The 27,325-nt window shown below is 53.3% G+C and overlaps 1 protein-coding gene across 4 annotated transcripts in view; it reads left to right on the top strand.

Moving 5' to 3' along the window:
• SULF2 (sulfatase 2) overlaps positions 1–27,325 on the top strand; it is a 127,151-nt gene that overhangs the window by 89,714 nt on the left and 10,112 nt on the right. For all 4 annotated transcript variants that reach the window (XM_043480032.1, XM_043480031.1, XM_043480033.1 and 1 more), the window contains exons 5-11: positions 3,780–3,949; positions 8,649–8,799; positions 10,172–10,347; positions 12,425–12,553; positions 15,716–15,772; positions 16,082–16,211; positions 18,043–18,235. In XM_043480032.1, the coding sequence (XP_043335967.1) occupies positions 3,780–3,949; positions 8,649–8,799; positions 10,172–10,347; positions 12,425–12,553; positions 15,716–15,772; positions 16,082–16,211; positions 18,043–18,235 (1,006 nt within the window). The remainder of the gene's footprint in view (positions 1–3,779; positions 3,950–8,648; positions 8,800–10,171; positions 10,348–12,424; positions 12,554–15,715; positions 15,773–16,081; positions 16,212–18,042; positions 18,236–27,325) is intronic.

Below are 27,325 nucleotides of genomic sequence, written 5' to 3'. Positions count from 1 at the left end.
GAGTGACCAGGTGGAGGAGAGGGGAGGGTCCAGGTGGTGGGAGGCTCTGCAATGGTGGTCGCCGTGAACTTGAGTGCACCCACCGTTTGCGCTTTCTCTCTGTTCCAGAGAAGCCTCCCTCCTATGCAGAGGGGCTTAGCCCAGCTGCAAATGTGTCATTGAAGGAAATCAACCAAGAAAGCCCACTAATGCGGGAAATGACTAAATGACCATGGAAGAGTCTGGAAAAAGATGAGAGGGATTGGTGTCTAAAGCCGTCAGAAATACTTAAGATGTAAGGACTGGTGGGAAAAGCAAGTTGCAGGACTCTTCCAGGTCCCTAGTCAGATGTCACCTTCCTAGACCACCCTGTGTACCAGGCACCCCCCCACCCCGAATCCACCCCCCATCACCACGGATGTGCCACACCTGTGTATATCACGGATTCATCTGTTAACTGTCCTCCTATTTGAATACAAGGTTCATGAAGGCAGGAATGTTAGTCTTGTTCACTGCTGTGTTTGCTGGATGAATGAATGAATGAATGTACACAGTATAATAGGATTCATGTAAAAAGATGCATAAAGCAACTGCAACATAGGTAACAACATATCAGGAAAGATACTTCTTTCTCAGTAGGAGACAAAAGAGGCCAAGATTGGAAGTGGAGATGAGAGGTTATCAGAAGGAACTTCAGCTTTCTTTGTACTGTTTTAATTTTCACAAGGAAAATGATTGACTCCTGAGGAATAACGGCTAATACTCCTTTAGAGGGTATCACACACCAGATACTGCTGGAATCATTGTATATGAATTAACCTGTGCATTTCTCACCAGAGCCTGTGAGCGATCTGCTGTTAGTTTCCCAAATCACTAGATGAGGAAACTGAGGCGCAGAGAGGCTAAGGAACCAGGCCACACAGCTGGAAGGGTAATGTTCCCTGGTGGTTCAGGCAGTAAAGAATCTGCCTGCAATGCAGAGACCTGGGTTCAATCCCTGGGTTGGGCAGATCTCCTGAAGAGAGGAATAGCTACCCACTCCAGTATTCTTGCCTGGAGAATTTGATTCTTGCCTGCCACAGTGGAGTGGCAGGCTACAGTCCATGGGTCACAAAGAGTCAGACATGACTGAGTGACTAACATTTTCACTTTGAAGATTCAAACCCAGGCCATTAGGCTTCAAAATCCATTCTCAAAACTATAGCCCGTGGGTCAAGCCCAGCCTGCCAACTGTTTTGCTACAACCCTGAGCTTAAAATGGTTTTTCCATGTCTACTTAGCTGGAAAAAATCAAAAGCACAGCAATTTTCATGACCATGAATATTATATGAAATTCAGATTTTAGTTTGTATGAATAAAGTTTTATTGCAGCCCAGACATGCCCATTAATTTCTGCCATTGCTGCTTTTCAGCCGTAATGACAGTAATGAGTGATTGTAACTGAGACTTCTGGCCTATGAAGCCTCAAATATTTATCATCTGGCCTTTTACAGAGAAGGTTTGTTAAGACCTCATGTAAACCACCATCTACTCCTCCCAGTAATATATTTGTTTGTCAGGGGACAAAAGGTGGACCAGACAAAAAAACACAAGGGCCTGGGTTCTAACTCTGAATGAGCTGCTTATTAGTTTTGTGGCCTTGGTTTTCCCATCTGTAAAATGGGGGCATGGTGTCCACTTCGGAAAGTTGCTATGAAGGTCAGTGGAACAAAGGTCTGATAACAATAAGAGTCAGTGTTCCTTGTGGGTTCCCCTGGTACCAGGCTCCTTGCTAAATGCACTGTTCACTTGTGAAGTTTGTGTGAAGTCACCATCTGAAGGGACTGGTATTGGATCCATTTTTGAAATGCAGCTATAGCAGCAGCTTGTTGATTTATATCATATAGAAGAAAATTATTTTTATGTAATGTTCTACAGGGCCCCTTTATAAGACCCTTTTATACTCCCCAACATGTTTCAAGGGAAATTGCATGAAGTAGCGAGTGACTTTCTCCCCTCTCTCCCCTTATCTTGGTCCCCAGCTAGCGCTTAGGGATCTGTCCTTCTGAATTTTTTTCTTAGCACTCAGAAGCGTATGAAGGTAGGGATTTGGTTTCTCCTCTCCACCCTATTCCTCCCATAAAAAATAAATAAATGAATAAACTTTTCTGAAGTTTGACTCTGTAGTTTGCTCTTTCCCTTAAAAGCATATCTTGGACAACGTTCCACCTCGGTCACTATAGATCTGCTGCCCTTTTCCTGTGCCCAGCACTGCACGGTATGAAGGCAGTGCAGGGTCATCAGTCATCGTCCCGTTGCTGGTCACTGTGATGCAGTGACCGCCCTGTGCACACATAGTGCACGTGTGGCCCTGGAGGTGTGTGTCTCTAGAAGCATAGGAACCCGGGGATTGCGCATGCATTTCATACAGGGTGCAAACGTAGAAGGGTAGAAACTGTAGCCACTTCACCTTTTTTCCTGTAAAATAATATCTCTTATTGAAAGTTATCATTTTGGACAGAGCTGCTTCCTAGGAAGCAGAGGGTAAATGTTTAAGAATTCAGTCCCTTCCAAAGAAATCAGCAGCTGAAGATTTACCAAGTTCAGGAAGAACTTAAACAAATCTCAGCTTCTTCGCTGAGCTTTTAAAGCCCTCATTTCCTGTCTATAACGTTTCCTCCCACTCATCTGTTCTCCTGCCTGGTTATCTAAGTGGCTCTCACTTTTCTGGAGCCGCTATTGCCTGCCTGTGTTTGTGGCATGATTTGCTTGTCCCTGCTGACTGTTCATCCTCTTTCTATTCCTCGAACACATGCCACGCTTGTTCCTGCCTCAGAGCCCTTGCATTTGCTGTCCCCTCTGCCTGAAACACTTCCTCCAGATCAGTGATTCTCACTCCTGGCTGCACATTGGAGTCCCCTGGGGAGATTTTTTTAAAGTCCAGTGCCCTGGCTGAACCACAGAGCAGCTAAACCAGAAGAGGGCCCAGACATTAGTAAAGCTCCCCTAAGGATTCCAGCAAGCAGCTGAGCATGAACTCCAGTGATGGAGATCTTCCCACGCCCAGTTCCTTCTTGCCACTCAGGTCTCAACTCGAGTATCACCTCCTCAGAGAGGCCCTCCCTGATTGCCCCAGCTCCCGATTACTCTTTGTCACATCTTGTCTTATTTCCTCCTTCTTTCGCGCCTCATCACTATCTTGACTCTTTGTTTATATGTTCGTCTGCTCTTGCCCCCAGGACAGACCCTTCAGGATTGCAGGCATGTATTCACCCTCCACAATGGTATCCCTAGAGCCTTAAAAAGACTTTAGTCTCAGGGACCAAGACTTAGGAAGCCTGGCTGCAACATTTATCAGCTGTGTGACATTGGGCGATTCACTACACTTCTCTGGGCCTTCACTTTCCTGTTCTGGAAAACAGGGCTTATCATCATACCTACTTTCTAGGGCTATGTAAGAATTGACAAGCTAATACATGTAAACCCAAAAGAGTCCCTGGCACGCCATAAGCACTCAATAGTGTTACTGTTTTAATATCTGTCATGAATGAATGACAAATCGCAATTCCTCTCCCATCCTCGCTAACCCCTTCTCAGGGTTACTCCTCCACTGTGAGGTGTTATCATTTGACATTCCCTGTTCTGCTTGCTTACTTATTGTCTGTGTTCCCTGTGTGACTTCACCACTCACTGCATGTCTGCCCCTGGACCAGCAGCTCCAGGAGGGCAAGGATTGTCTGTTTTGGTCACTTTTGCATCCCCGATGTTCAGCACAGATGCCCGGCTCCTCACACCTTCTCCTGTCTCTCCCCGGCCCCCAGGACTACCTGACGGACCTGATCACCAACGACAGCGTGAGCTTCTTCCGCACGTCCAAGAAGATGTACCCGCACAGACCTGTGCTCATGGTCATCAGCCACGCAGCCCCCCACGGTCCTGAGGACTCAGCCCCCCAGTACTCAAGCCTCTTCCCTAATGCATCTCAGCACATGTAAGTTTCAGGGTGCTGGCTCCAGAGCTACTGGGTAGCACAAAGGCTCGGTCACAATGATGCAATGATAGAGACAAGGCTGCCTCTTCTCTCTAATCCTCCTGGTTTAAAGAGCCCAGGAGCACACAGCTCATCTCTGGAGAACTGGAATACAGATCCAGTAATAACAACCCAAAGCAGGCGACAAGAGTGGTTAACTTGGGACCCACATTCTCTCACCGAGATCTGTGGCTAGAAATACCTTTCAGGTGTACACCTGTATCATAGGTTTCCTTTCAATCCTGCGTGTTTCATTTTGCACATTTTTAAGCATTCTTTTGAGAAGGCGTCTATAGCTTCATCAGACTACTAATGTGTCTACAGCTTCTATAATCTATTAACTCCATGGCAGGCTCTGTTCTAAGCCCTATGGTGGCGCTTTAGTCGCTAAGTCGTGTCCAATTTTTGGGACCCCCTGGACTGTCCATGGGATTTCCCAGGCAATAATACTGGAGTGGGTTGCCATTTCCTTCTCCAGGGGATCTTCTGCACTGAATCCCTGAATATTCCCAGTGACCCTTGATGTATCAGTTATCTATTGCTGTCTGACAAGTTATCCCGAAATTGAACCACTTAGAACACCAATGTATAACATCTCACAGTATCTGTGAGTCAGGAATCAGGGGGGCTACCTGTCTGGTTCTGGCTCAGGGTCTCCGGAGGATGTAATCAAGATGTCAGCTGGGGTGCCACCACCTGAGGCTTGCCTGGGGCTCACTCACAGGGCTGCCTCTGACCTAGGGCCAATGCAGTCTTTTATAACCTCATCTCAAAAGGACACACCATCTCTGCCATATTCTACTGCTCACACGGACAGTGGGAGGGGGCTACACGCAGTAGAATTGGGGGCCGTTGAGGGATGTCTTGGAAGCTGCCTGTCAGAGAGGTGAGGTAAGTTCCCTAAGGTCACGCAGCTGGTAAATGGCAGAGCTCCGATTCATATCCGGCCCCCATTCGTGCCTGCCGTCTCTCTGCCCACCCCTCCGGCCCTTCTTCCAGCAGGCTAGAAAACCTTTCTGGAATCTTCTGCATTCCTCTGCCTCAAACCACCTCCTGCTCAGCCGTGATGCTCAGCAGCCTTCACTCTGACATTGGGGCGACAAGGGCAGGGCAGTTAGGAGCCCGCCTGAATATTCCGGGTTTAAGTTTCGTCACAATCAGAACGCATCACCCTCCTCGCCCCCCTCGCTGTGATTCCGTTCTGACGGCGCCCAGAGTGGCTCCTGGAGGATGAGGCAGTGTGTCAACCGACCCCCAGGTCTTTGGGGAGGAGGGTTGGACAGGTGAGGATGAACCACATTCCAGGGACGGCGGCACTGCCTCTCTGCAAAGCTGACCTGGTGGCCCCCACCTGGGAGGCCAGCCTCCCGCCCCCAACCTCTGCGGGAGGGAGCGGGAGGCGCCGTGGGGTGGGGCGAAGGTCTGCTTGGCTTCTGCGGTGTCTCCTCTAAAAGGGGTGCTGGCACCCCACCCCACCCCCAGCAGCCCTGGAGTTTCATGATGAGGTTGTTTGACATCGCCTGCTCATTTATTTTCCCTTTGAAATGAAAATTATAGAACTTGAACATGAGCACCGCCTGCTATTACTTACCCAGAGCGCCCCCCGCACCTTATTAGGAGTGTGTTTGGAAGGCTCTCTTATCTCTGGGGTATAATCATTTTCAAAACAAACCTCCAAACCAGAAAGTTCTGCAGCTGGGATGTTTAATTACGACAGTCAGGGGGCTGAGGAGGGGCCAGAGCCCTCGGGTTGGAGTTCCAGATCTTTCCGTCACGAGGCCCCCGTCAGAGCCTCTCACCCCATCAAGCCTGCGCCACGTTCTCTGCTGGGCATTGGGTTCTGGCAAATGCTGCTCATTGCGATGCGGTCCCACTGTACCTGCCCAGGGCCCCATCCACCCTCTCAGCTCTGTATATACACAGAGACGCACGCGGACACACACAAACACACACACAGATTCAGACACAAATGTACAAATAGATACACACAGATGTACACACAAACGGGGCTTCCCTGGTAGCTCAGATGGTAGAGAATCTGCCTGCAACACAGGAGACCCAGGTTCCATCCCTGGGTTGGGAAGATCCCCTGGAGAAGGGGATGGCAACCCACTGCAGTATTCTTACCTGGAGAATCCCATGGACAGAGGAGCCTGGTGGGCTAAAGTCCACGGACTTGCAGAGAGTCCGACATGACTGAACGACTAACACATTCACATACACAAATACACCAGTGCGTACACAAACACAGGTACACAGAACACACAGATACACAGACATACATGTACACAGACATGTACACACAGGCCCATATACTGACACACACACACAGATACACAAATATACACAGAAACAGACACCCAAACGCACAGATACAAAGGTCTAAGCACATATACACACACACAGACACACACAAACACACACACAGAGACACAAAAACACACAGAGATGCACATAAACACAGATGCAAATGCAGACACACAAACGTGCAAATACACCACCATACAGACATGCACGTACAGAGACAGGCGCACGCGCGCGCACACACACACACACACATGCACACACACGCAGCCAGAGCTGCCTTGGAGTGTGGCATCTGACCGGGTCACGGGCGTCTCCTTCTATCACCCAAGGGAGCCAGGCCCATGCTCGCATCTTGAGGTGGGGGTGGGGCCAGGGCTCCTGCCCACGGCCTCCAGACACAGGGTGAGGGGCCGGAAGGGGCCCCGCAGAAGAGGAGATGTTGTCCTTCAGGCTGGCCGTGAACAAGCAGACATTCCTCGGATTCTTTCAGAGGTGAGGGCTTCGCCTCTTTGTTCGGCAGACGGCTGGGTTCCTGTGAAAATGTGACCCCGTCCCAGGGGCGCAGGGAGAGCCTGGCCCCAAGCAGGACCCCAGATCCTGCTCCAAAAGCCGTCTCCAGAGAAGGGGCTTCAGAAAGCAGACTCTTGACAGACTCACCCCTCACTGTTCTCCAGGGAAGACACCAGCCCTATAGAATCTAACAGATTCAGGGATGATCGCTCAGAATTATATCTGGAATCCGGGCCCCTGAGGCCATGGGAACAATTTCCCCCAAATGCCAACCAGCCCCGAGGGCGTCTCTCTGTGCTGCTCCTGCTGCCCGCAAGCCCCCTTGGTGCGGGAGGTGGGCTCACCCCTCGGAATGTTCTACACATGGGTCAGGCCCTAAGCCGGCCGGCAGGGGAGAGCCACGTTCTTCGCAACTGAAGGAGCCGGGGCAGATTTAGCGGCAGGAGACCCGCCAGAAACTCAAAGTCCAGAAGGAGTCTTGTGACTCACTCCGTCTACATAGCAACCGTCTCCATAACTCTGGGCTCCCGTGAGCTGCAGGGTCCTTCCTTCCACCCCAGGAAAGTTCTCTGAAGTTGAGGGGGCTGAGGTCCTGAGGAAGGGAGGGCATTTGGGACCCTTATCCCCTCCCCAGCGCCCTCAGCCCTCGCCCCTTACTAGCCAGCTTGAAAAGCTTTTGTCTTCAAGCAGAGGAAGCTTAGCCTCTGCTTGCGGCTTTGCCTGGGGAAGGGGAGGTGGTAAGATCTGAGCGGCCCCTGGCCTTCCAGCATCATCAGACCCCGTGCGAGCGGCCCCTGGCCTTCCAGCATCATCAGACCCCGTGCGAGGGGTACCTGCGCTTTGTGGGGTTTCCCACTCCTGAGCTCGGCCCCCAGCTGTACCCTTGACAAGGTCGTCCCCTCACTGGGCCGCCAGTCTCCATTTCTCACTCAGGGTGAATAAAAGTAGCCCCAGCGCCTAGGGCAGTTCTGAATATTAGATGATCTAGGCAGAGCCTTCTGGGTGCACCCAGCACATGGGCAGCGCTCCTCCGAGGTCAGGTTATCATGTATTTATTCATTTATCATTGAGCATCACAGCTGACCCCACAGTAGAAGTCTCAGAGCCACCAGTCACTCAGTGAGACCGTGGGCAGGTCCCGGAACTCCTCTATCCCGCTTCCTCTTTTTTAAATGGGAGATTAAACCACACGGAAAGAATAATTGTGACAAGTCACAGAATACGGCGTGTCCCAAACATACACATTCAGGCCATTCTCACAGTTTTGCCTGACTATTATTAACCAAATTTTTTAACCAATTTCCTTTAAAAAAAAAAAAATCTATTGCAAAAGGAAATTCCACATGACACACCTTAATTAGCCACGATCACTGGCACTCACCGTCTACCCAATGTGGCTGAAAAATAAATGCCCTGCTGTTAAATTAGAATTGGGTGCTGTGCCCATGGGTGGTTCTGAACTTGAACCTCCCTACAAGGGGAGGTGGCAGATTTGAGGGAGGAGAGAGCCCAGCACAGACTGAGACGTCGGCCTGGATGTCCTGGGCGTGCTGACAGGGTTGAGACGGGAAGCACAGTCCCCTGGGGGGCTCCGGTCACCTGTCACTGTGACCCCCAGGTCTCCCCACGTGCATGCCCTGCACACAGAGAGATGCTGACCGAACCTGGGGCAGAGCTCCCGACATGCTGGCATCCAGGGGAGCGAGGTTTCAGCCTGGGCTGCAGCCCTAGCACAGCTGCTTTCCCGAGGCATGGGGGGGGGGGGGGACGTGGTCCCTGGGGGGGAGGGCCCAGCACCCCCACCTGCCGCCTGGCCTCACCTCTGTGCATGTCTGCCCACCAGCACCCCGAGCTACAACTACGCGCCCAACCCCGACAAGCACTGGATCATGCGTTACACGGGGCCCATGAAACCGATCCACATGCAGTTCACCAACATGCTGCAGCGGAAGCGCCTGCAGACCCTCCTGTCGGTGGACGACTCCATGGAGACGGTAGGCGGCCCTCCTCCCGCCCCGCCTGCCCCGCCCCGCCCCCAGCATCTGCAGCGGGAGAGGACTGGAACCTGGCAGAAGGGTGAGGCACCCGGAACCGGCTCTGAGTGATCCAGACAGAACACCAGCCCTTGGGGAACTGTTCCAGCTCTGGTCGGTCCACTACAGCAACCACGTGTGGCTACATGCGCTTTTTAACAGTTTTCTGGAGATACAATTCACATACCACTCAGCTCACCAGATTCAAGCATAGGTTTCAGTGGGTTTTCACTTATTCGCAGAGTTGCAGGATCATCGCCACAGCTGGCCTTAGAACAGTTTCATCACCCCCAGAGAGAGACCCTGCAGCCCTTAAACCATCACCCCAAACCACCCCCCTCCCACTCTTCCACCTTAGGCAGTCCCTCATCTACTTTGTGTTTCTGTGAATTCACCTATTCTGGACATTTCATATAAAAGGAACCCTACAATATGTGGGGTTTTGTTTTCTTTTTGTATCTGGCTTCTTCCACTTTGTGCGATGATTTCAAGGTTCACTTGAAAGTACTTAATTTTTTTGTTGTTGCTGAAAAATATTCCATTGCCCAGATATGTATTTTTAAATTTATCCATGACTATCTAAGTTCAGTAAGGGCTTCCCTGGCGGCTCAGCTGGTAAAGAATCTGCCTGCAATGCAGGACACCTGGGTTCAATCCGTGGGTCAGGAAGAATCCCTGGAGAAGGGAAGGGCTACCCATTCCAATTCCATTCTTGGCCTTGAAAATTCCATGGATGGAGGAGTCTACTGTGGGTTATAGTCCATGGGGCCACAAAGAATCAGACACCACGGAGCAACTAACATTGTCACTTCACAATAAAATTAAAAATTTCGTTCCTCAGTTGCACTGGCCACATTTGAAGTGCTGAATCGCCGTGGGTGGCTCGTGCCACACGTGTTAACATTCCTGCATCGCAGAAAGTTCTATGGGGCAGCACTGTTGTGGCTCACAGACCCCTGTCTCGGGCCAGCCATTCATTCATCCATCCATCCATCCATCCCACAGCATCTGTTGAGTGCCAGTACACACAGGACCCAGCAGGGAACAAAATGACGAAGTCCCACCCAGATGGGACCTACATTCTAATGCAGGGAGACACAGTCCGCAGATACGTGCTGAGCAGGCAAGCAAAGGGGGACAGGGGTGAGGAGGCCATAGGGCCACCTCGGTCAGTCCCAGGGGCCCCACAGAGAGGTGACAGCTGAGCAAAGACCTGAAGCAGGGGAGGGACAGGCCTGAGACCCCAGCACATCGCCCCTTTAGAGGAGAGCAGGCCAGGTGCCCACTGCCCGCCGGCCCGCCCCACATCCTCACTGCCTCGCCTGCGTTTCAGATTTACAACATGCTGGTGGAGACCGGTGAGCTGGACAACACCTACATCGTGTACACAGCCGACCACGGCTACCACATCGGCCAGTTCGGACTGGTGAAAGGGAAGTCCATGCCCTACGAGTTCGACATCAGGGTCCCGTTCTACGTGAGGGGCCCCAACGTGGAGGCCGGCTCCCTGTAAGTGCATCACCCCACCCCCAGCAACCCACAGTTCCAGGGAGGCCTCCAGGCTCACTGGCACCCACATGGGCAAGCAGCAGGCAGCCCCCGGCCACTCCCCTGGGAGCGTGGGATTTGGGCAGGTGGGCCTGGGTGCCGAGCAAAGGGGCGGTGATGTAACCCGGGTGGGTTCTGATCATCGCCTTCCCCTCTGTTGGGGAAGGGGAGGCCAGGGCTGTTAGCACCTGAGAAAACAGACTCTTTGTGGTGGGCGCTGTGCCAGAGTCAGGGAGCTGGACTGTGTGTGTGTCCCTGCCAGCGCATGGAGATGCCGCCTTGACTTCTGTCTGTCCTGACTGGTTGTGGGTCTGGCGGTTGTCAGGGAGGGGCCCTGGGCTGAGATCAGCAAGGCCGGCTCAGTGGCAGCGCTAAGGGAATCAGCCTCCCCTCCGATCCTTCCCCGAGGGCCATGTGGGCCCTCATCCAGCCGTCCCCGCGGGTTAACCTTTGAAACAACACATCCTGGCAGCAAAAATGTTGTGTCTGGGGCTGGGAGGGAGTAATCATAGCTGCAGCTTCCGGGTCAGCCGGGATGTTATGGAGACCAACTCGAAGGGTCTTTTGAAATGCACGTTGTCACCGCTCTGGTGCTGATCGGGTTCGACTTCCGTCCGAGCCCAGAACGCACGCAGACACTGACTTGGCTACAGGATTCCTCCTGAAAGGGTGACGTCTTGGGACCAAGATGTTCCTGCCCCGCCCGGGAGGTTTGGTGGAGCTTCCAGGAGGCAGGCAGTGTGAGCTGCAGCCCAGCCTCATCCCTCGTCCTCTGCCGACCTCACTGGCCCCCTCCCTGTCTGGATCTCAGGGTCCCCAACTGTAATCATAGCTATTGGAATAATAGCCGTGTTGATACAGTGTGATTCCTCAGACTTTGGTCTAAGCACCTTCTATCCAGGTAACTCAGTTAAGCATGATAACAAGCCTCTAAGGTTAGGTGTGAGTGTTATCCGTGTTTTAAACACGAGGAAACGGAGGCTGAGGTTAAGTTGCCTGAGATTACATAGCACAGGAGAGAGGTGCTGGAATGTGTCTCAAAACCAGGTTTCTGATACTTGTACATGTTTTTCCTTATTTGAGAAGAACGTGTGACCATTAAAGTCATCAGGATCACTTGCTTTCGGGAAGAGAAGGTGGACTGAACTGTAATCCAGCAGCTGTCATTACACTGGTCAGCCTCAGAGTCTGTGATCTGCTTCTCAGGACTCAAAACCACAGAGAGGCTGAGCTGGGGAAGGGCCCGTCTCTCCGCGCACAGGGCTGTTCAGGTCCAGACGGAGGACTTGAACCCACAGAGCCGGCCTCCCAGAGTGTTTATCAGGCATCCTTTCTGGGGCTGAACTTGTGGCAAGGAGCTTCTGCAGAGCCAACCAGGGTAGAAAAGGAAGCAAGGGAGGGCCGGCCAACAGGACACAGGCTGGGCCACGAGACAGCCCCCTGATCTGACCTCCCATCCCCTTTGCCTGTTCTGTGGTCTGCCCCACCCTCAAGGGGAGGGGAACACACATGGTGTGAACCCCAGAGCCTGGGGATCTCGGGGCCAGAGGTGGGGAGAGTGCTCGCTGGGGCCTGGAGGAAGCACATTCCAGGCAGAGGGCACACACCAGGGCAGAGGCCCGGAGGCTGGGCTGTGCTCCCTTCCAGGGGCAGCGAGGGGGCCAGTGTTCACATCAGAGGCGCAGAGAAGGGTCCAGGGGAAGGTCCAGGGTTTGCAGTGCGTCTCAAAAGAAAGCATTCTCCGTTCAGGAGTTGGGATAGGCAGGGCCTTCCCGGCAGAAGAAAGAGCCAAGCAGAAGCCAGGTGTGGGCCTGTGAACCGCAGCCCCCTGCAGTGGTGCAGAGGGTGGGAAGGTGAGTGCTGGGCTTCAGCTGAATCCAGGGTGCAGAGGGGGACCTTGAGGGCCAGGGTGCAGGAGAGTGACATGATGGATGGATGGCAGCTTTCCCACCTTTGGGGCACTGTGGAGCCATCTGTCCCAGGGGAGGCTGGGTCACCACCGCCCCGGTGACCGAGTCCTTCTCTTCCCCTGCGTCAGGAATCCCCACATCGTCCTCAACATCGACCTGGCCCCCACCATCCTGGACATCGCCGGGCTGGACATCCCCTCGGATATGGACGGGAAATCCATCCTCAAGCTACTGGACACAGAGCGGCCGGCGAATCGGTGAGGGGGCGGGGTGGGTGCTGGGGTGCCAAGTACCCCAAACTGTCTGAGCTCCTGGCCTAGCTGGGTGGGTCTCGGGGGGGGCGGGGGTTTCTCTATACGGAGGAGCTGGGGTTCTAGGGCCCCCCATCCTGACCACTTACCTGCCGTGGGGCGAGGGAAGGAAGCTCCCTCTCTGAGTCTACCTTCCCAGCTGGAATATGGCCACAGCTCAAACTGGGTGAAACGTGAAAAAAATAACAGCTATCGGAGCTGACATTAATTAAGCACTTTCTGTATGCCGGCCTTGTTCTGAGTGCTTTGCAGCAGATTTTATTATTTTAATCTTCACCGTAACTCAGTGAAGTTGGCATTATTATGATTCCAGCTTGGAAACTGAATCCCAGAGCAGTCAAGTGACTTGTTCAGAGTTCTCTTGGCAGGTCTGGATCCCAGTCCAGGCATCCAGACTCCAGGCTAGAGGTTACACTCTTAATCGCCATGACTGGTAGCTCTGATGCCAGATGGTATGATGGGAACATGTTCCTGGGTGTCCGGGAGGCAAACAGAAGAACAGTCTTGTTGTTCAGTCGTATTCAACTCCTTGCGACCCCATGGACTGCAGCAGGCCAGGCCTCCCTGTCCACCACCAACTCCCAGAGCTTGCTCAGACTCATGTCCAGTGAGGCCGTGCAACCATCTCATCCTCTCATGTCCCCTTCTCCTCCTGCCCTCAATCTTTCCCAGCATCAGGGTCTTTTCCAATGACTCAGTTCTTCACATCAGGTGGCCAAAGTATTAGAGTTTCAGCTTCAACATCAGTCCTTCCAATGAACACCTAGGACTCATTTCCTTTAGGATGGACTGGTTGGATCTCCTTGCAGTCCAAGGGACTCTCAAGAGTCTTCTCCAACACCACAGTTCAAAGGCATCAATTCTTCAGCACTCAGCTTTCTTTATGGTGCAACTCTCACATCCACACATGACCACTGGAAAAACAACAACTTTATACGGTGTTGTTTTAGTCGCTCAGTCATGTCCGACTCTTTGCAACCCTGTGGACTGTAGCCCGCCAGGCTCCTCTGTCCATGGGATTCTCCAGGCAAGAATCCTGGAGTGGGTTGCCATTTCCTTCTTCCACTATACGGTGATGGTGAGCAAAACCTAGGTGCGAAGGTGAGCTGAGTCTGGTCAGACAGGGAGGAGGAGGATGCAGTCACTGGCGTGGCAGCAGCGGCATCTAGTGGCCATCGGTGTAACTGCCCACCGAGGTAACGGCCCCACAGCACCGATGGACGCAGCCTCCAGCTGGGACCTCCTGCAGCTCAGAGGACCCCGGCCGGGTGGGCACTGTCTGTCCAAGACTGAGTGTCCTGTAGAAGGAACCACCTCTGCTGAGCCTCCTCCCTCTGACTAGGAGGTTTTATGATCTGTAAGGGTACTGGTAAAGAATCTGCCTGCAATGTGGGAGACCTGGGTTCCATCCCTGGGTTGGGAAAATCCCCTGGAGAAGGGAAAGGCTACCCACTCCAGTATTTTGGCCTAGAGAATTCCATGGACTATTCAGTCCTTGGAGTCGCAAAGAGTCAGACATGATTGAGCAACTTTCACAAGGGTGAAAAATGGGCATGTTTGGGGAGGGCGGGGGCGCTGTGTTGGGAGCCAGGACAGTGGGGGGTCAGGTGCAAGATGGAAGCACCCTCTCTCAGCCCAAGGCCCTGTCTGGGAAGTGGAAATGATAGCGTGAAACTCCACAAAATGCACACTTAAATCCAACGACAGAGGATCAAAGGGAAAAACATCCCCTCAAACACAATGTAATTAACCTGAAGTCAGGAGAAGCGTTTCATCTGGTGCTGAAGTAAAACGGAAGCGATCTCTTCCAGCACCAGGGGAACTGCTGGGCTTCCTGGGAGGCACAGAGGGGCGTGCACATGACTACGAGTGACTTGGAGTGACTTTGACCTGGGTCATTCTGCCCCGTGTTCAGACCCAAGGCTCTAGGGAAGTGCAGCTCTGCTGTGGGCCCGGAGGGGTGTGTGTGTGTCCGTGTGTGTGTCCATGTCTGTGTGTGTGTCCGTGTATGTGTTCATGTGTGTCCATGTATGTGTCCGTGTGTGTGTCCGTGTATGTGTTCATGCAGGTATGTGTCCGTGGGTGTGTGTGTGTCCATGTGGGTGTGTGTGGCTGTGTGTGTCCACGTGTGTGTGTCCGTGTATGTGTTCATGTGGGTATGTGTCCGTGGGAGTGTGTGTGTCTGTGTGGGTGTGTGTGTGGCCGTGTGTATGTGTGTATGTGTGTGTACATGTATGTGCTCATGTGTGTGCCCATGTGTTTCCGCGTGTGCGTGTGTGTTCATGTGTGTGTGTGTCCGTGTGGGTGTGTGTCCGTGTGGGTGTGTGTCCGTGTATGTGTGTCCGTGTATGTGTTCATGGTGTGTGTGTCCGTGTGTGTGTTCATGTGGGGGGGGGTGTCCGTGTATGTGTTCATGGGTGTGTCCATGTATGTGTTCATATCTGTGTGGGTCCGTGTATGTGTCCATGTATGTGTTCGTGTGGGTGTATGTGTGCCTGTGTATGTTTTCATGTGTGTCCATGTGGGTGTGTGTCCATGTATGTGTGCCCATGTGTGTGTGTCTGTGTGTTCATGGGTGTGTGTGTGTGTGTGTCCGTGTGTGTGTTCATGTGTGTGTGTGTGTGTGCCCATGTGTGTGTGTGTCCGTGTATGTGTTCATGGGTGTGTGTGTTCGTGTGTGTGTGTCTGTGTCCGTGTCCGTGTGTGTGTCCGTGTATGTGTTCATGGGTGTGTGTGTTCATGTGTGTGTGTCCGTGTGTGTGTCCGTGTATGTGTTCATGGGTGTGTGTGTTCGTGTGTGTGTGTCCGTGTGTGTGTGTGTCCGTGTATGTATTCATGGGTGTGTGTGTCCGTGTGTATGTGTTCATGGGTGTGTGTGTCCGTGTGTGTGTGTCTGTGTATGTGTTCATGGGTGTGTGTGTCCGTGTGTGTGTTCATGGGTATGTGTGTCCGTGTGTGTCCGTCCCCCACTCGCCCTGGCTGCCCCCGGGGTCTGCGCTGCTTGTGAGTCAAGGCTGGCTCTGAGCGCCGTCCCTGCTTCTGGAAGGATGGAGGGACATGGGAGCCCCTGCACTGCTGAGAAGATGGACATGTGCTTTCTCCCCCCAGGTTTCACTTGAAAAAGAAGCTGCGGGTCTGGCGGGACTCCTTCCTGGTGGAGAGAGGGTGAGTGCCGGGGTCTGGAGGAGCCGCCCCAGGGCGATACCGGGCAGCCCCCACCTGGGCCTCCCGCGAAGCGCCTGGCAGTCCCACCTGCGCCCGCAGTACTACCAATGTCCGGGGCAGGAGGGAGATTGATGCTGTTCCGCCACCTCCCGCTGGGGGCTGGGAGTCTGTGTCCTCGGCGCCCTGTACCCAGGAAGCCGGGCCGGCTGCATGCGCGTGCTCCCTGGTGACCCTGCAGCAGGGCTGAGTGGGGCCACATGCTGCCCCAGAGCTGGGCGGCCAGCCCCGCGTCCGCTCTCTGCCCTACAGCAAACTGCTGCACAAGAGGGACAGCGACAAGGTGGATGCCCAGGAGGAGAACTTCCTGCCCAAGTACCAGCGCGTCAAAGACCTGTGCCAGCGCGCCGAGTACCAGACAGCGTGTGAGCAGCTGGGGCAGGTGAGGCTGCTCGGCTCTGCGCTGGGGCTGGGGACAGGGTCCCTCCTTCCCTCCCAGGGGCCCCCCAAACCGCGGCCCAGGCCTGCTTCTCAGACCAGCAGAGCGTGTCCCTCATGATGTGTGACCCCAGGGTGACGCCAGGGGGCGAAGACAACGCTCAGAAAACCCTTCCAATCCTGCTCCCGTCAGAGGAAAGCTCCCCTGTGGGTGCACGTGTCTTTAGCTGCTCTGAGACCCTTGCCCGATCCCTCATTAACAAAGACACAGCTGGCCTCTGCGCAGTGTTTATAAAGTTAAATAACTATTTCCATTGTATTCACTCTCCCAGATCATCTTTGTGGCTGGCTTTCCACTTACATAGGAACAACAGGAAATTACCTTCTGACGTAAACACTTTTAGGTTGTAAAAATGTGAGCTGGTTTCAGGAGAAATGTTAAGGAAAATATAATCCAGACGGTACTTGGAGATAACAGAAACTGTGACGGAGGTTTGGGAGAGTCGGAACTCGATTTTCTGAGGCCTGGGAGGCCAAGGTGAACTCTGGAGAGGACGGGGAGTGAAGGTGGAGCCCTGTAGAGAGAGATGCCAGCCCGAGGCGAGGTTCAGGGGGAGAGAGGGGGGCGGATGAGACGGGGAGCAGGCAGGGGGCCCTGGAAAGGCCCAGGTGCGGACAGAAGGTGCTTCCTTGCCTCCGTCTGCGAGCTGGGACTTTGAGCTCATCCGTGCTGGCTCAGGCCTGGAGATGTGAGCCCATTTCACCAGAAACAGGAAGTAAACCCAGGGCTTTCACATTCCATTTCTCCTTAATAAACCTGTGGGTTGCCAAGGCCAGGCACCAGTTGGGTGCATGTCACAGGCTGCGTCCAGGCAGCTGTGTCTTATCGCTAGACTCGGAATTGGCACCGACCTGTCCTCACGGCTGGGCTCCACCTGCCCCATCCAGGATTCGTTCACCAGCCCCTCCCCCTGCCATGGAGGGCATCAAGGACCCACCCGTGCCCCTGGAGCACTTTGGGTCACGCTGGAGCAGCATTCAAGGCTGCCTTTGTTGCCAGGCACAGGAAGAAAGCTCTGGACAGAAAGCTCTGGCCTCCCAGAGCTGACCATCTGGGCAGACCCCAGAGGGGCTCAGATTTCAGTTCTGAGCTTCAGGGAATGAATCAATGAGGCCACGAGGGGCCTTTGTCCCCCTGGGATTGTAGTCAAATCCCCCTACTGGCCCATCCCCACCCTCTCCCTGCAGATTGGGGGTCTGGCAGTCCTGGACAGCGAGAGGGCTGCCTGATCTGTCTTTGAAACCAATTATCCAAGCGCACTGCTTAACCAAGGAAAGGAGAACGTGGTGGGGGGGTAGGAGGAGGCTAGGCCAGCTGGAGAGGCCTCAGCCACGCCCCCACTTACAGCTCTAGGGCCTCCAGGATCCCAGCCAGACACCCACCTCCCACCTCAGGCGGACGCAGCCGCACCCTGCTGACCACGCCCCCCACCCCCACCCCACTGCCGCCGCCTGCCTCATGCTATACCTTCTGGAAGGGCCCTTCCCTGCATACGAGCCACACCCTCCCATCCGAGTGCTTTTCTCTTAGGGGGCTTCCCCGTGGCGGGGTTCCCGCTCAGCCACAGCGCATCACCTTGGGTACCACTTCTCCGCTCCCCCGCCCCCACAGTGGACAGGTATTCATCCATCACAGAGCAGCTCATTCCAGGCACCAGCCCGTGTCCAGTCGGGGCCACAAGAGGGACGTGTGTGGGGTGGCTGGGAGCAGGGAGCAGGGAAGCGGCGGGGCGGGCAAGCAGGCCCGGGAGGCTGAGGCTGCGCGTGTCTTGCAGAAGTGGCAGTGCGTGGAGGACGCCTCTGGGAAGCTGAAGCTGCACAAGTGCAAGGGCCCCGCGCGGCCCGGGGGCAGGGCCGTCTCCAACCTGGTGCCCAAGTACTACGTGCAGGGCAGCGAGGGCTGCGTCTGCGACGGCGGGGACGGCCAGCTCACCCTGGCCGGACGCCGGAAGAAGCTCTTCAAGAAGAGTAAGTGGGACGGGAGGGGCGGGGTGGGAACCGAGCAGCGGCCGCTTGTTCATTCAAACAAACCTACCTGCCCCGCACCATCAATCCACCCAGCTCGGGGTGGGGTGGGCAGAGAGAATAAAGAAGGAGATGAGCGTGTCCAGGGCTGAGAAGAGCAGGAGCATAAAGAGAAAGGGAGGGGAGAGGAGTCCGGCCCTGGGCCACGTGGTGGGGCCCTTCTGAGACCAGAAGACCTGGAGGGCTTTGAGCAGAGGAGCCAGGATCAGATTTGTGCTTCCATAGCATTCCTCCAGCTGCACTGCAGGCGCCGGACGGGTTCAGCTGCAAATCGCTAAAAGATGTTGAATCCCCCAGTGCGGGCTTCCAGACAAGTCAAGCCAAGGCGACCCTGCCTTCTCCTTTCCGCCTCATGTCTACTTGCATGCAGGCGCGCAAAGTCACTGCAGTCGTGTCTGACTCTGTGACCCCATGGACTGTATAGCCCACCAGGCTCCTCTGTCCATGGGATTCTCCAGGCAAGAATACTGGAGTGGGTGGCCATGCCCTCCTCCAGGGCATCTTCCTGACCCACGGATTGAACCCACATCTCTTATGTTTCCTGCATTGGCAAGTGGGTTCTTTACCACGAGCGTCACCATCTGCTTAGCGTCATGTCCCTGGCATCACATATCTTTCTGCAGTGACTTCACCATCTAAAGCGGCCCCAAGGTGGCACTGACATCTTGTGTCGGGTCCCCAAGCCCCGGCCGGCTGGGATGTGCTTTAAGGAGGGGAACACGTGGGTGAGATGAGCTTCCGGCTGCTACCTTGAGTTCAATGTCAGTGAATCACCACACGCATGAAGTCGGGTGTCTTCACATAGACAAAATGAAGACACAGTGTGCAATAAGGTTCCATATTGATGGTTGACAAGTGTGTCATGACCCAAGGCTGGCAGGAACCTCACCCCATGGTTGCCCCAGGACCACTGGTTCCCGACTCGCTAGTTCAGCGTCAAGGTGATGCTGTGGAACAAGACCACCTAGAGTAACAGGAATCCACTGCACAGTTGGCCCTTGAACAACTATGGTCCCCCTGCCCGTGGATCGTCTTCAGTGGTAAATGCCACAGTTCTGCATCATCCGTGGTTGGCTGAATCTATGGATGTGGAGAAACCGTGGATACCAGGGGGAGGGGTAGGTTAACTATAAGTTACACGCAGATGAACCCCGCCCTTGTTCAAGGTCAGCTGTACTTTGGAGAGGGGAGAGCTGCGCCCCCCATCCCCACTGGAGAAGCTGCCTTAGCCCTCACACCTCCCCCAGCAGGGGCTGGAGGACAGAAAGTTAGGAAGCCAGAGACCAGTGGAGGCGCCTAGGGAAGTCCTCTCAACCTGGCCGCACCCTCCCAGTGGGTGGTCACGGCCCCATTTTGAGGGTCACCTCCCCTGGGGAGCACGCCCCCGGGTGAACATTCGGCGGGCTGTGGGTGCCAGGACATGGTCTCAGCGAGACGGGTCCCCTGGCTGGAATGTCCCCTCCAGAGTTGGGCACTTGCCCAGGCCACCCATTGCTCTAACCCCCTAACCCAAGGGGAGCCAAAGCCTCATTAGAGACTTTAGTTGTTTCTCTGTCTTCTTTCGCTGTGGTACCATCAGCACTACATGATACCGTGTTTCTGACTGTCGAGTTCAGTGGCTTTAAGGACACTGATGGTGTTGGGCGGCCATCACCACCGTGCATCTGCGGAACTGAAGCTCAGCACCCGACAAACAGTGACTCCCCACCACCCCTCCTCCTGCTCTTGGCAGCCACCCCCCTGCTTTCTCTGAGTTTTTACTCTTGTAGCTATTTCACATAAGCAGATCACACATGATTTGTCCTTTCTGTCTGGTTTATTTCACTCGGCATAGTGTCCTCAAGGTTCATCCGTGTTGTAGCCTGCGTCAGGATCCCCATCCTTTTTCAGGCTGAGTGAGATTCCCCTGTAGCCTAATTAGAGACTGGCTGGGCGGCGGCAGGCCCAGAGGTCTCCTCCTGTCTTTGCAGAGGACACCTTCGTTATGAAAGCCGGTTTGTCTCCATAACGACCCAGCTTCTGCCTGGAACGGCACTTCCCAACTGATGGTCCCCCGTTATAATTCCTCACTAGCTGATTAGTAACTGCTAAGCTAATCTCTTTTTAGCTGAATAAAATGATTGGTTTCCAGATTGAATTACACAGTTAACATCTTGCTTCCGCACGTGGCACATTGGCTAATCTTTAAGTAATACAAGAACTTGTGCTTTAGTTAAGCCTCCCCCCCCCCCCCCATTAATGCTTAGAGGAAAGAGATTGTATTGCACTGTATTGTTCAGTCACTCAATCGTGTCTGACTCTTTGTGACCCCATGGACTGCAGCACACCAGGCTTCCCAGTCCTTCACTATCTCTTGGAATCTGCTCAAATTCATGTCCATTGTATTCATGTCCAGCCATCTCATTCTCTGTCACCCCCCTCGCTTTCTGCCCCTCAGTCTTTCCCAGCATCAGGGTCTTTTCCAATGAGTCGGCTCTTCACATCAGGTGGCCAAAGAATTGGAGCATTACCTTCAGTATCTGTCCTTCCAGTGAATATTCATGGTTGATTTCCTGTAGGATTGACTGGCTTAATCTCCTTGCAGTTCAAGGGACTCTCAATTCAAAAGCATCAATTCTGTGACACCCTAACTTCTTTATGGTCCAACTCTCACATCCACACATGACCACTGGAAAAACCACAGACTGGACGGACCTTTGTCAGCAAAGTAACGTCTCTGCTTTTTAATATGCTGTCTAGGTTGGTCATAACTTTCCTTCCAAGGAGCCAGCGTCTTTTAATTTCATGGCTACAATCACCATCTGCAGTGATTTTGGAGCCCAAGAAAATAAAGTCGGCCACTGTTTCCCCATCTATTTACCATGAAGTGATGGGACTGGATGACATGATCTTAGTTTTCTGAATGTTGAGTTTCAAGCCAGCTTTTTCACTTTCCTCTTTCACTTTCATCAAGAGGCTCTTCAGTTCCTCTTCAGTTTCTGCCATGAGGGTGGTGTCATCTGCATATCTGAGGGTATTGATATTTCTTCTGACAATCTTGATTCCAGTTTGTGCTTCATCCATTCCAGCATTTCGCATGATGTACTCTGCACAGAAGTTAAATAAGCAGGGTGACAATATACAGCCTTGACATACTCCTTTCCCAATTTGGACCCAGTCCATTGTTCCCTGTCTGGTTGTAACTGTTGCTTCTTGACCTGCATACAGATTTCTCAGGAGGCAGGTAAGGTGGTCTAGTATTCTTATCTCTTTAAGAGTTTTCCACAGTTTGTTGTGATCCACACAAAGGCTTTAGCATAATAAAGGAGATGTGTTTGTGGAATTCTCTTGCTTTTTCTATGATGTGGTGGATGTTGGCAGTTTTGATTTCTGATTCCTCTGCCTTTTCTCCCATCCAGGTACTAACCAGGCCCGACCCTGCTTAGCTTCCGAGATCAGACGAGATCAGGCGCGTTCAGGGTGGTATGGCCGTAGACTCCTCTGCCTTTTCTAAATCCAGCTTGTACATCTGGAAGTTTTTGGTTCATATACTGTTGAAGCTAGCTTAAAGGATTTTGAGCATTACCTTGCTAGCATGTGAAATGAGTGGAACTGTGGGATAGTTTGAACATTCTTTGGTATTGCCCTTCATTAGGATTGGAATGAAAACTGACCTCTTCCAGTCCTGTGGCCACTGCTGCTTTCCAGATTTGCTGGCATAGTGAGTGCAGCACTCAACATGCACCTAGAGAGCTGAGATTCAGCTGAACTCGGGCCCTCCCGTGAGGACGGTGTGAGATCACAGCCCTGTCTTAAGTGTGCTCAGAGGATCCTGGGAGCAAGAGGAGGGTGGCTCATTACCACCACCTGGGAAACTCCGTCCCCATCACCAGGCCCAGCATTCTTTCTCCTGCACATGCCTGCCAGCAGGATGCTCCCTCATTCCCTTCTGAGCAGCCGGCCTGGAGCAGGGGTTCTCAGCAGGGAGCAGTTTCACCTGCCAGGACCGCTTGGCTGTGTGCTGGCGTTTCTGGCTGTCGCGTGTGACGGGCAGTGGGGAGGGATGCTCCTGGCATCCAGTGGTAGAAGCTGTGGAAGCTGCCTAACTGTGAGGTTCAGGTCAGCCTCCCTCAGCCAAGGCTTATCCGGCCACAGAGTGTTGCCGGTTTTGAGGCTGACGTGCCCTGACCCCGAGCGGCTCAGTCCCCCGCTCGCCCTCATGCACTGGGGCGAGGAAGGAGGCGGAGCAGCCAGCCCAGGACAGAAGGAGAGACCCAGCACCCAGAGGAGGAGATGGGGGAGACTTGGGGGATGGGTCCAGGTGGCCAGTTGTTGGCTCATCTCTTCTCCCAACAAATCTGCAAGCCCTGCCACGTGCCACCTGCTGAGGTTGGAGTTGAATGCGAGAGACACCATCAGACCTCGAGGGTGAGGCCAGGTGTTAGCCGGTCAACCCAGTGGGAAGCTCACCTCCCTGGGTAAAGAAGGCATGGAGGAAATGAAACAAGGGTGTGGCCAGGGGGAGAGGGGCTGCGGCTGTAGGGTAGGTGGTGAGCTGACATTTAAATGAGAGCCTAGTGTGACCAGCAGAGGGGAAGTACTCTGAGCCAGGGCAAGAGGAAGCAGAGATCCCGTGGGTCCCAGCCCGGAGGGCAGGCCACACCGCCCTAGGATTCCCAGGCTTGGGGCGCTGGGAGGGCCCAGTTGTGACCTTGGGCGAGGATGTCAGCTGCAGGGTCCCTAACCAGCAGAGCAGCTGCTGCACGTCAGCTTCCAGGAGCTGAAATATTTACCAGATCTGTTTCACGTCAGACTCCAAAGAGCACTGGCAGGCAGGTCCAGCTGCTGGGAAATTAACTCAATCGCCCAAGGATTGGGCTCAGGATTTGCACCCGAGCCATCAGAGCCCAGACCATGAGGTCACCACCTCCTGATACAGGGGTTTCCCTGGTGGCTCAGGTTTTTTTTAAAGAATCTGCCTGAAGTGCAGGAGACTCAGGTTCGATCCCTGGGTGGGGAAGTTTCTCTGGAGTAGGAAATGGCAACCCACTCCAGGTTTCTTGCCTGGAAAATCTCACGGACAGAGGAACCTGGTAAGCTAAGTCCATGGGGTCGCAGAGAGTCAGACATGACTTAGTGACCCAACAACCCACCCACCTTCCTGATATATGTGGTAGAAAGGGCACATATATTTCAGGACCCTGGACACAAAGACACCTAGGGTGACAAGGAGAGCGAGTGGTGTGGATTCAGCCCTGCAAAAGGTGTACACCGGGGCTGGCAGGCTTTTTCTCTAAAGAGCCAGAGAGTAAATGTTTGAAGCTTTGGGAGCTAAACAGTCGTCGTTCCAAATGCTCCATTCTGTCACTGTGCCGAGAAGACAGCCATGGCCTCTGCAAATGGTTTGAGAGTCGCTTCCGTACAGAACCAGGCAGAGGCCGGGACTGGGCCTGGGCCATAGCTGGGGACAGGAGTATGGGGGGACAGGGGACCCCCAGGAGTATGGCCGGGGGGTGGAGCACTCCAGAGCCAGCAGCACAGAGCAGCAGTACGGCTCCGCTGGGTCTGCTTCCTGGCCCTCCTGGGCAGCAGTGACCTGCTCCCGCGGGGACATCAGCTCAGAAGTGTGTGCGTTTCGGGCGGAGGCACTGCGGCTTCACAGAGACGGAACTCAGGGAGGAAAAAGGCAAGGAGAAAGATGCCTGGGGGTCAGAAAAGGCCAGGGCTTTGTCAAAGGAATGCCTCTTCCGGACCTGGACCCCCGGGTCCTTTGGCCCCTGGGACTCTGATACACAGAGGAAAGGTACACAGATCTGCCCCAAGAAGGGAGACGGGGGTGGGAGAGGGCTTCCCCTCCCTTCCTGGGCCCCACCTTGCTGCCTCCAGCCAGTCCCCGACCCTTGGTCGCCACCTGGTGGTCATTCGGAGCCCAGCAGAAACCTGCATCAGGGCTGGCTCCAGGCCCTGCTCCCAGAACAGATGCATGTTCAGGGCAGCAGGATTACAGACTTGACGCAGGCCTGGATGGGACCCAAAATGGAAAGAGTGGTGGGGACTGTGGCCAAACGGGAGACCACCGCCCTGTCTGAAGTGGCAGCATGCCAGCTCCCGCCCCACTGACCGCGCCGCCAGTGGACAGGGTGTAGACAGACACGTTTCCCGTTCAGTCTTCAGAAGCCGGAAATGCGTGCTTCTAACAGGGCACCCACCCACCCCACCCCACCCCCATTTTTCTGAAATGTTAGCAACTTGGCCAAATTTGTCTTTTAATAGGTAGAAGATACAAGAAATCTGGCCTCTGACGTTAACCTGTGTTAAGGAAGGGGAAATTCCACTCCACCTCCCCTCATCGGTTCCTCTCGAGTTCTTTTGGCTGGCCAAATAATTAAATTGACACAAGACTGATTAACAGGAGGGAAAAAAATAATTCATAGACACAGAGGTCTCCTAGAGGTGGGACCCCAAAGCGACCAAAGCAGACTGTTTATACATCATTTTTAGACGAGGAAATAATTATTTGTGAATATTTAATAGAACAGAGGGACTGCTGCTTGGGGCAGCGCCTAGTGAAGAAGTGGTCTATTGAGTTTCCTTAGCCTTGAATTCTCTGACTCGTGATAAGGATATGTCTCCTGGTGTAGAGGATACCTTCACGTAGATTTATTTCCCACTTTTCTGGGGGAAGAGCAGAGTGTTTGTGTGTGTGTATGCATTTGTCGTTTATAGCCTGTGGGGCATTTGCCTGATAGTATCGGTCAGGAATAAAAGGCAGGTTTAAAAACTGAGTGGAGAAAGGGTAAGGGGGCATTTTGAGCAGCAGTTTTCACAGCTCTGTCTGCCGTCTCCCGACAGTCAGGCCTCAGTCTCCCAAGCATAGGCTGAGCTGTGACTGGCTTTAATAGGGCAGCACTTATACACCCAGTAGCACTAGGAGAACCTGCCGAAGTGAAGAATCCATGGAGTCTCCACATCGTACCAATAGCATGGCAGACTCCAGAAGCATCTCAGAGTCTAAAAAGTTCCCCCTTTGCTCGTGTGCACGCTCCAGAAAGAGCGATGAATTTGGCTGCGTGGGCTGGTCTCACCGTGGACACAGAATATATTCCTCAAGTCGTTCACGTGGGGGAAGCACAGCATAACCAGCTACTATGTTTCCCTGCAAATTCCATTTACGGGGGAGCGTCACAGAATCGAAGGAAGTCTGGAGGGATGCCTGAGAGAGCATCTCATGGCTTTGAGACCATTCCCGTAGTTGCGGGGCTCCCGTGTGGCACGGAGTGGTGCTCTCCACCATCAGGGAGGAGGGTGAAGGAGCCGGATTTAGGGTGTTAACCGTGGAAGGTGATGGGTTACAAGACAAATGGACATACACACACACACATACACACACACTCTCTCTCTCTCTCTCTGCTCTTCCCCCATAAAAGTGGGAAATAAATCTCCTTGTGAAGGTACCCTCTCTACACCAGTTAAGAGCCTGCCCACAGGCTGTCTCTCGCCACATAAGAAGTGTTGCACCCCACTAAACTTGTAAGCTAGCATACACAGCATGGAAAACAGACATGAGTGGGGGAGCCTACGGTTAGAGTGCTAACTTTGTAGTCACTGTGGACACGCAGTAAGCTTGGTGCGTGGGGGAGTAGCTAGTGCCGTAGAGTCTTAATTGGCATGAGAAATGTGGGCAGGACTTAACTGAGGCAAAAGGCTGCCCTAGATGCCTGCAGCAATCTTGCCATCTTTCATAGCTGTGTATAGATGGTAACCCTCATCACCATCAGGCAGCCAGGAGCTGCAGATGTGGCCAAAACTTATTTATAATATTTATTTTTATTTATTTGGGTGTGCTGGACCTTTTTTTTTTAATTGCAGCATGTAGGTCTAGTTCCCTGACCAGTGATCGATCTGTGCCCCCTGCATTGGGAGCATGGAGTCTCAACCACTGGACCACCAGGGAAGTCCCTGGACAAGAACGAATTTAAAGCTTTGTAGAGGAGCAGAATTTGCCACCCTAAAATATGTCTCTTTGACCTATTATTTTGAGCTGGTTATTTTCTAGGAAACAGTAGACATGGCGGGGGAGGGGGGGAGGGCGGAAACTGCAAGTCATGTGGGAGGAGTTTTTTTGCAAGAAACATTGATGTTTGTAAGGGAGATCTCCATTTGTAATGATGTCGCCCTCTGTCCTTGGAAGAGGAGGCTGATGAAATCTCTAGAACCTTTTCTCCATGGAGATGGCAAGAGCTCACATCTGTGTCACAGTGACCCTGTTTACTGCTGTTTTCCTGGTCACCTCTCACGACTGGCTCTCCCCACCCTCGACATCCTCATTGGCTGAGGGTGTATTTCAGGGGACAGCTTCCAGGTTTTTCTGGGTCTTGCCCACAGATACCTGTTATTAAACTTCTGTTTGATTTTCTATTACTCTCTCTCTCACGGCAACTTAATTCTTAGACCAGCCAGAAGAACCTAGGAGGGGAGAGGAAAACTTCTCCCCCGAGGCTATGCCAGTACTTGTGACCTGTCTTCCTTGAAACGTAAATATGCAAAGAGAAGCTGTGAATCAGGTGCGTGGGAGTGAAGAGGAAGCTGACCAGAGCTCAGTCACCTTAAACCAGGCTGGGTCAGCAGGAGTCGAGGTGAGGGAAACAACTGGCTTAAGAACACCAGGGTGCCTGGGAATTACAAGAATTTTTGGTTCTCAGGTCTTATACAAATCCAGAGGTTCGGTTCCCATCTGAGCCACATTTCCCTTCTTTCATGACTGGTGAGATCGGAGAATGACAGGGTGAGGAAGTAAAGACAAGCACACCTAGGTCTAAGATCAGACAGTCGGTCACAGGATTCATTCCTCACTCTGCATCTCTGCAGAGATCTGGGTCATGCATACAGGCTCAGCACTTCATGGGAGTCCAACTTCATTAGCATGTGTGACCCAAGGACCACTTGGGGTATCTGGTAAAGACTCATCCTCTTCTGAGAGTTCCTAATAAGAAAAATGGGGAATTTGGGTCTTGGTCCAAGGGCAAGTAAAGAAAAGCACCTTTCTCATTATGA

Source organism: Cervus canadensis, chromosome 10 (assembly GCF_019320065.1).
Source record: "Cervus canadensis isolate Bull #8, Minnesota chromosome 10, ASM1932006v1, whole genome shotgun sequence".
NCBI lineage: Eukaryota > Metazoa > Chordata > Mammalia > Artiodactyla > Cervidae > Cervus > Cervus canadensis.
Note: the sequence above shows the minus strand (reverse complement) of the source record. Positions and strands in the feature narration are given on the sequence as shown.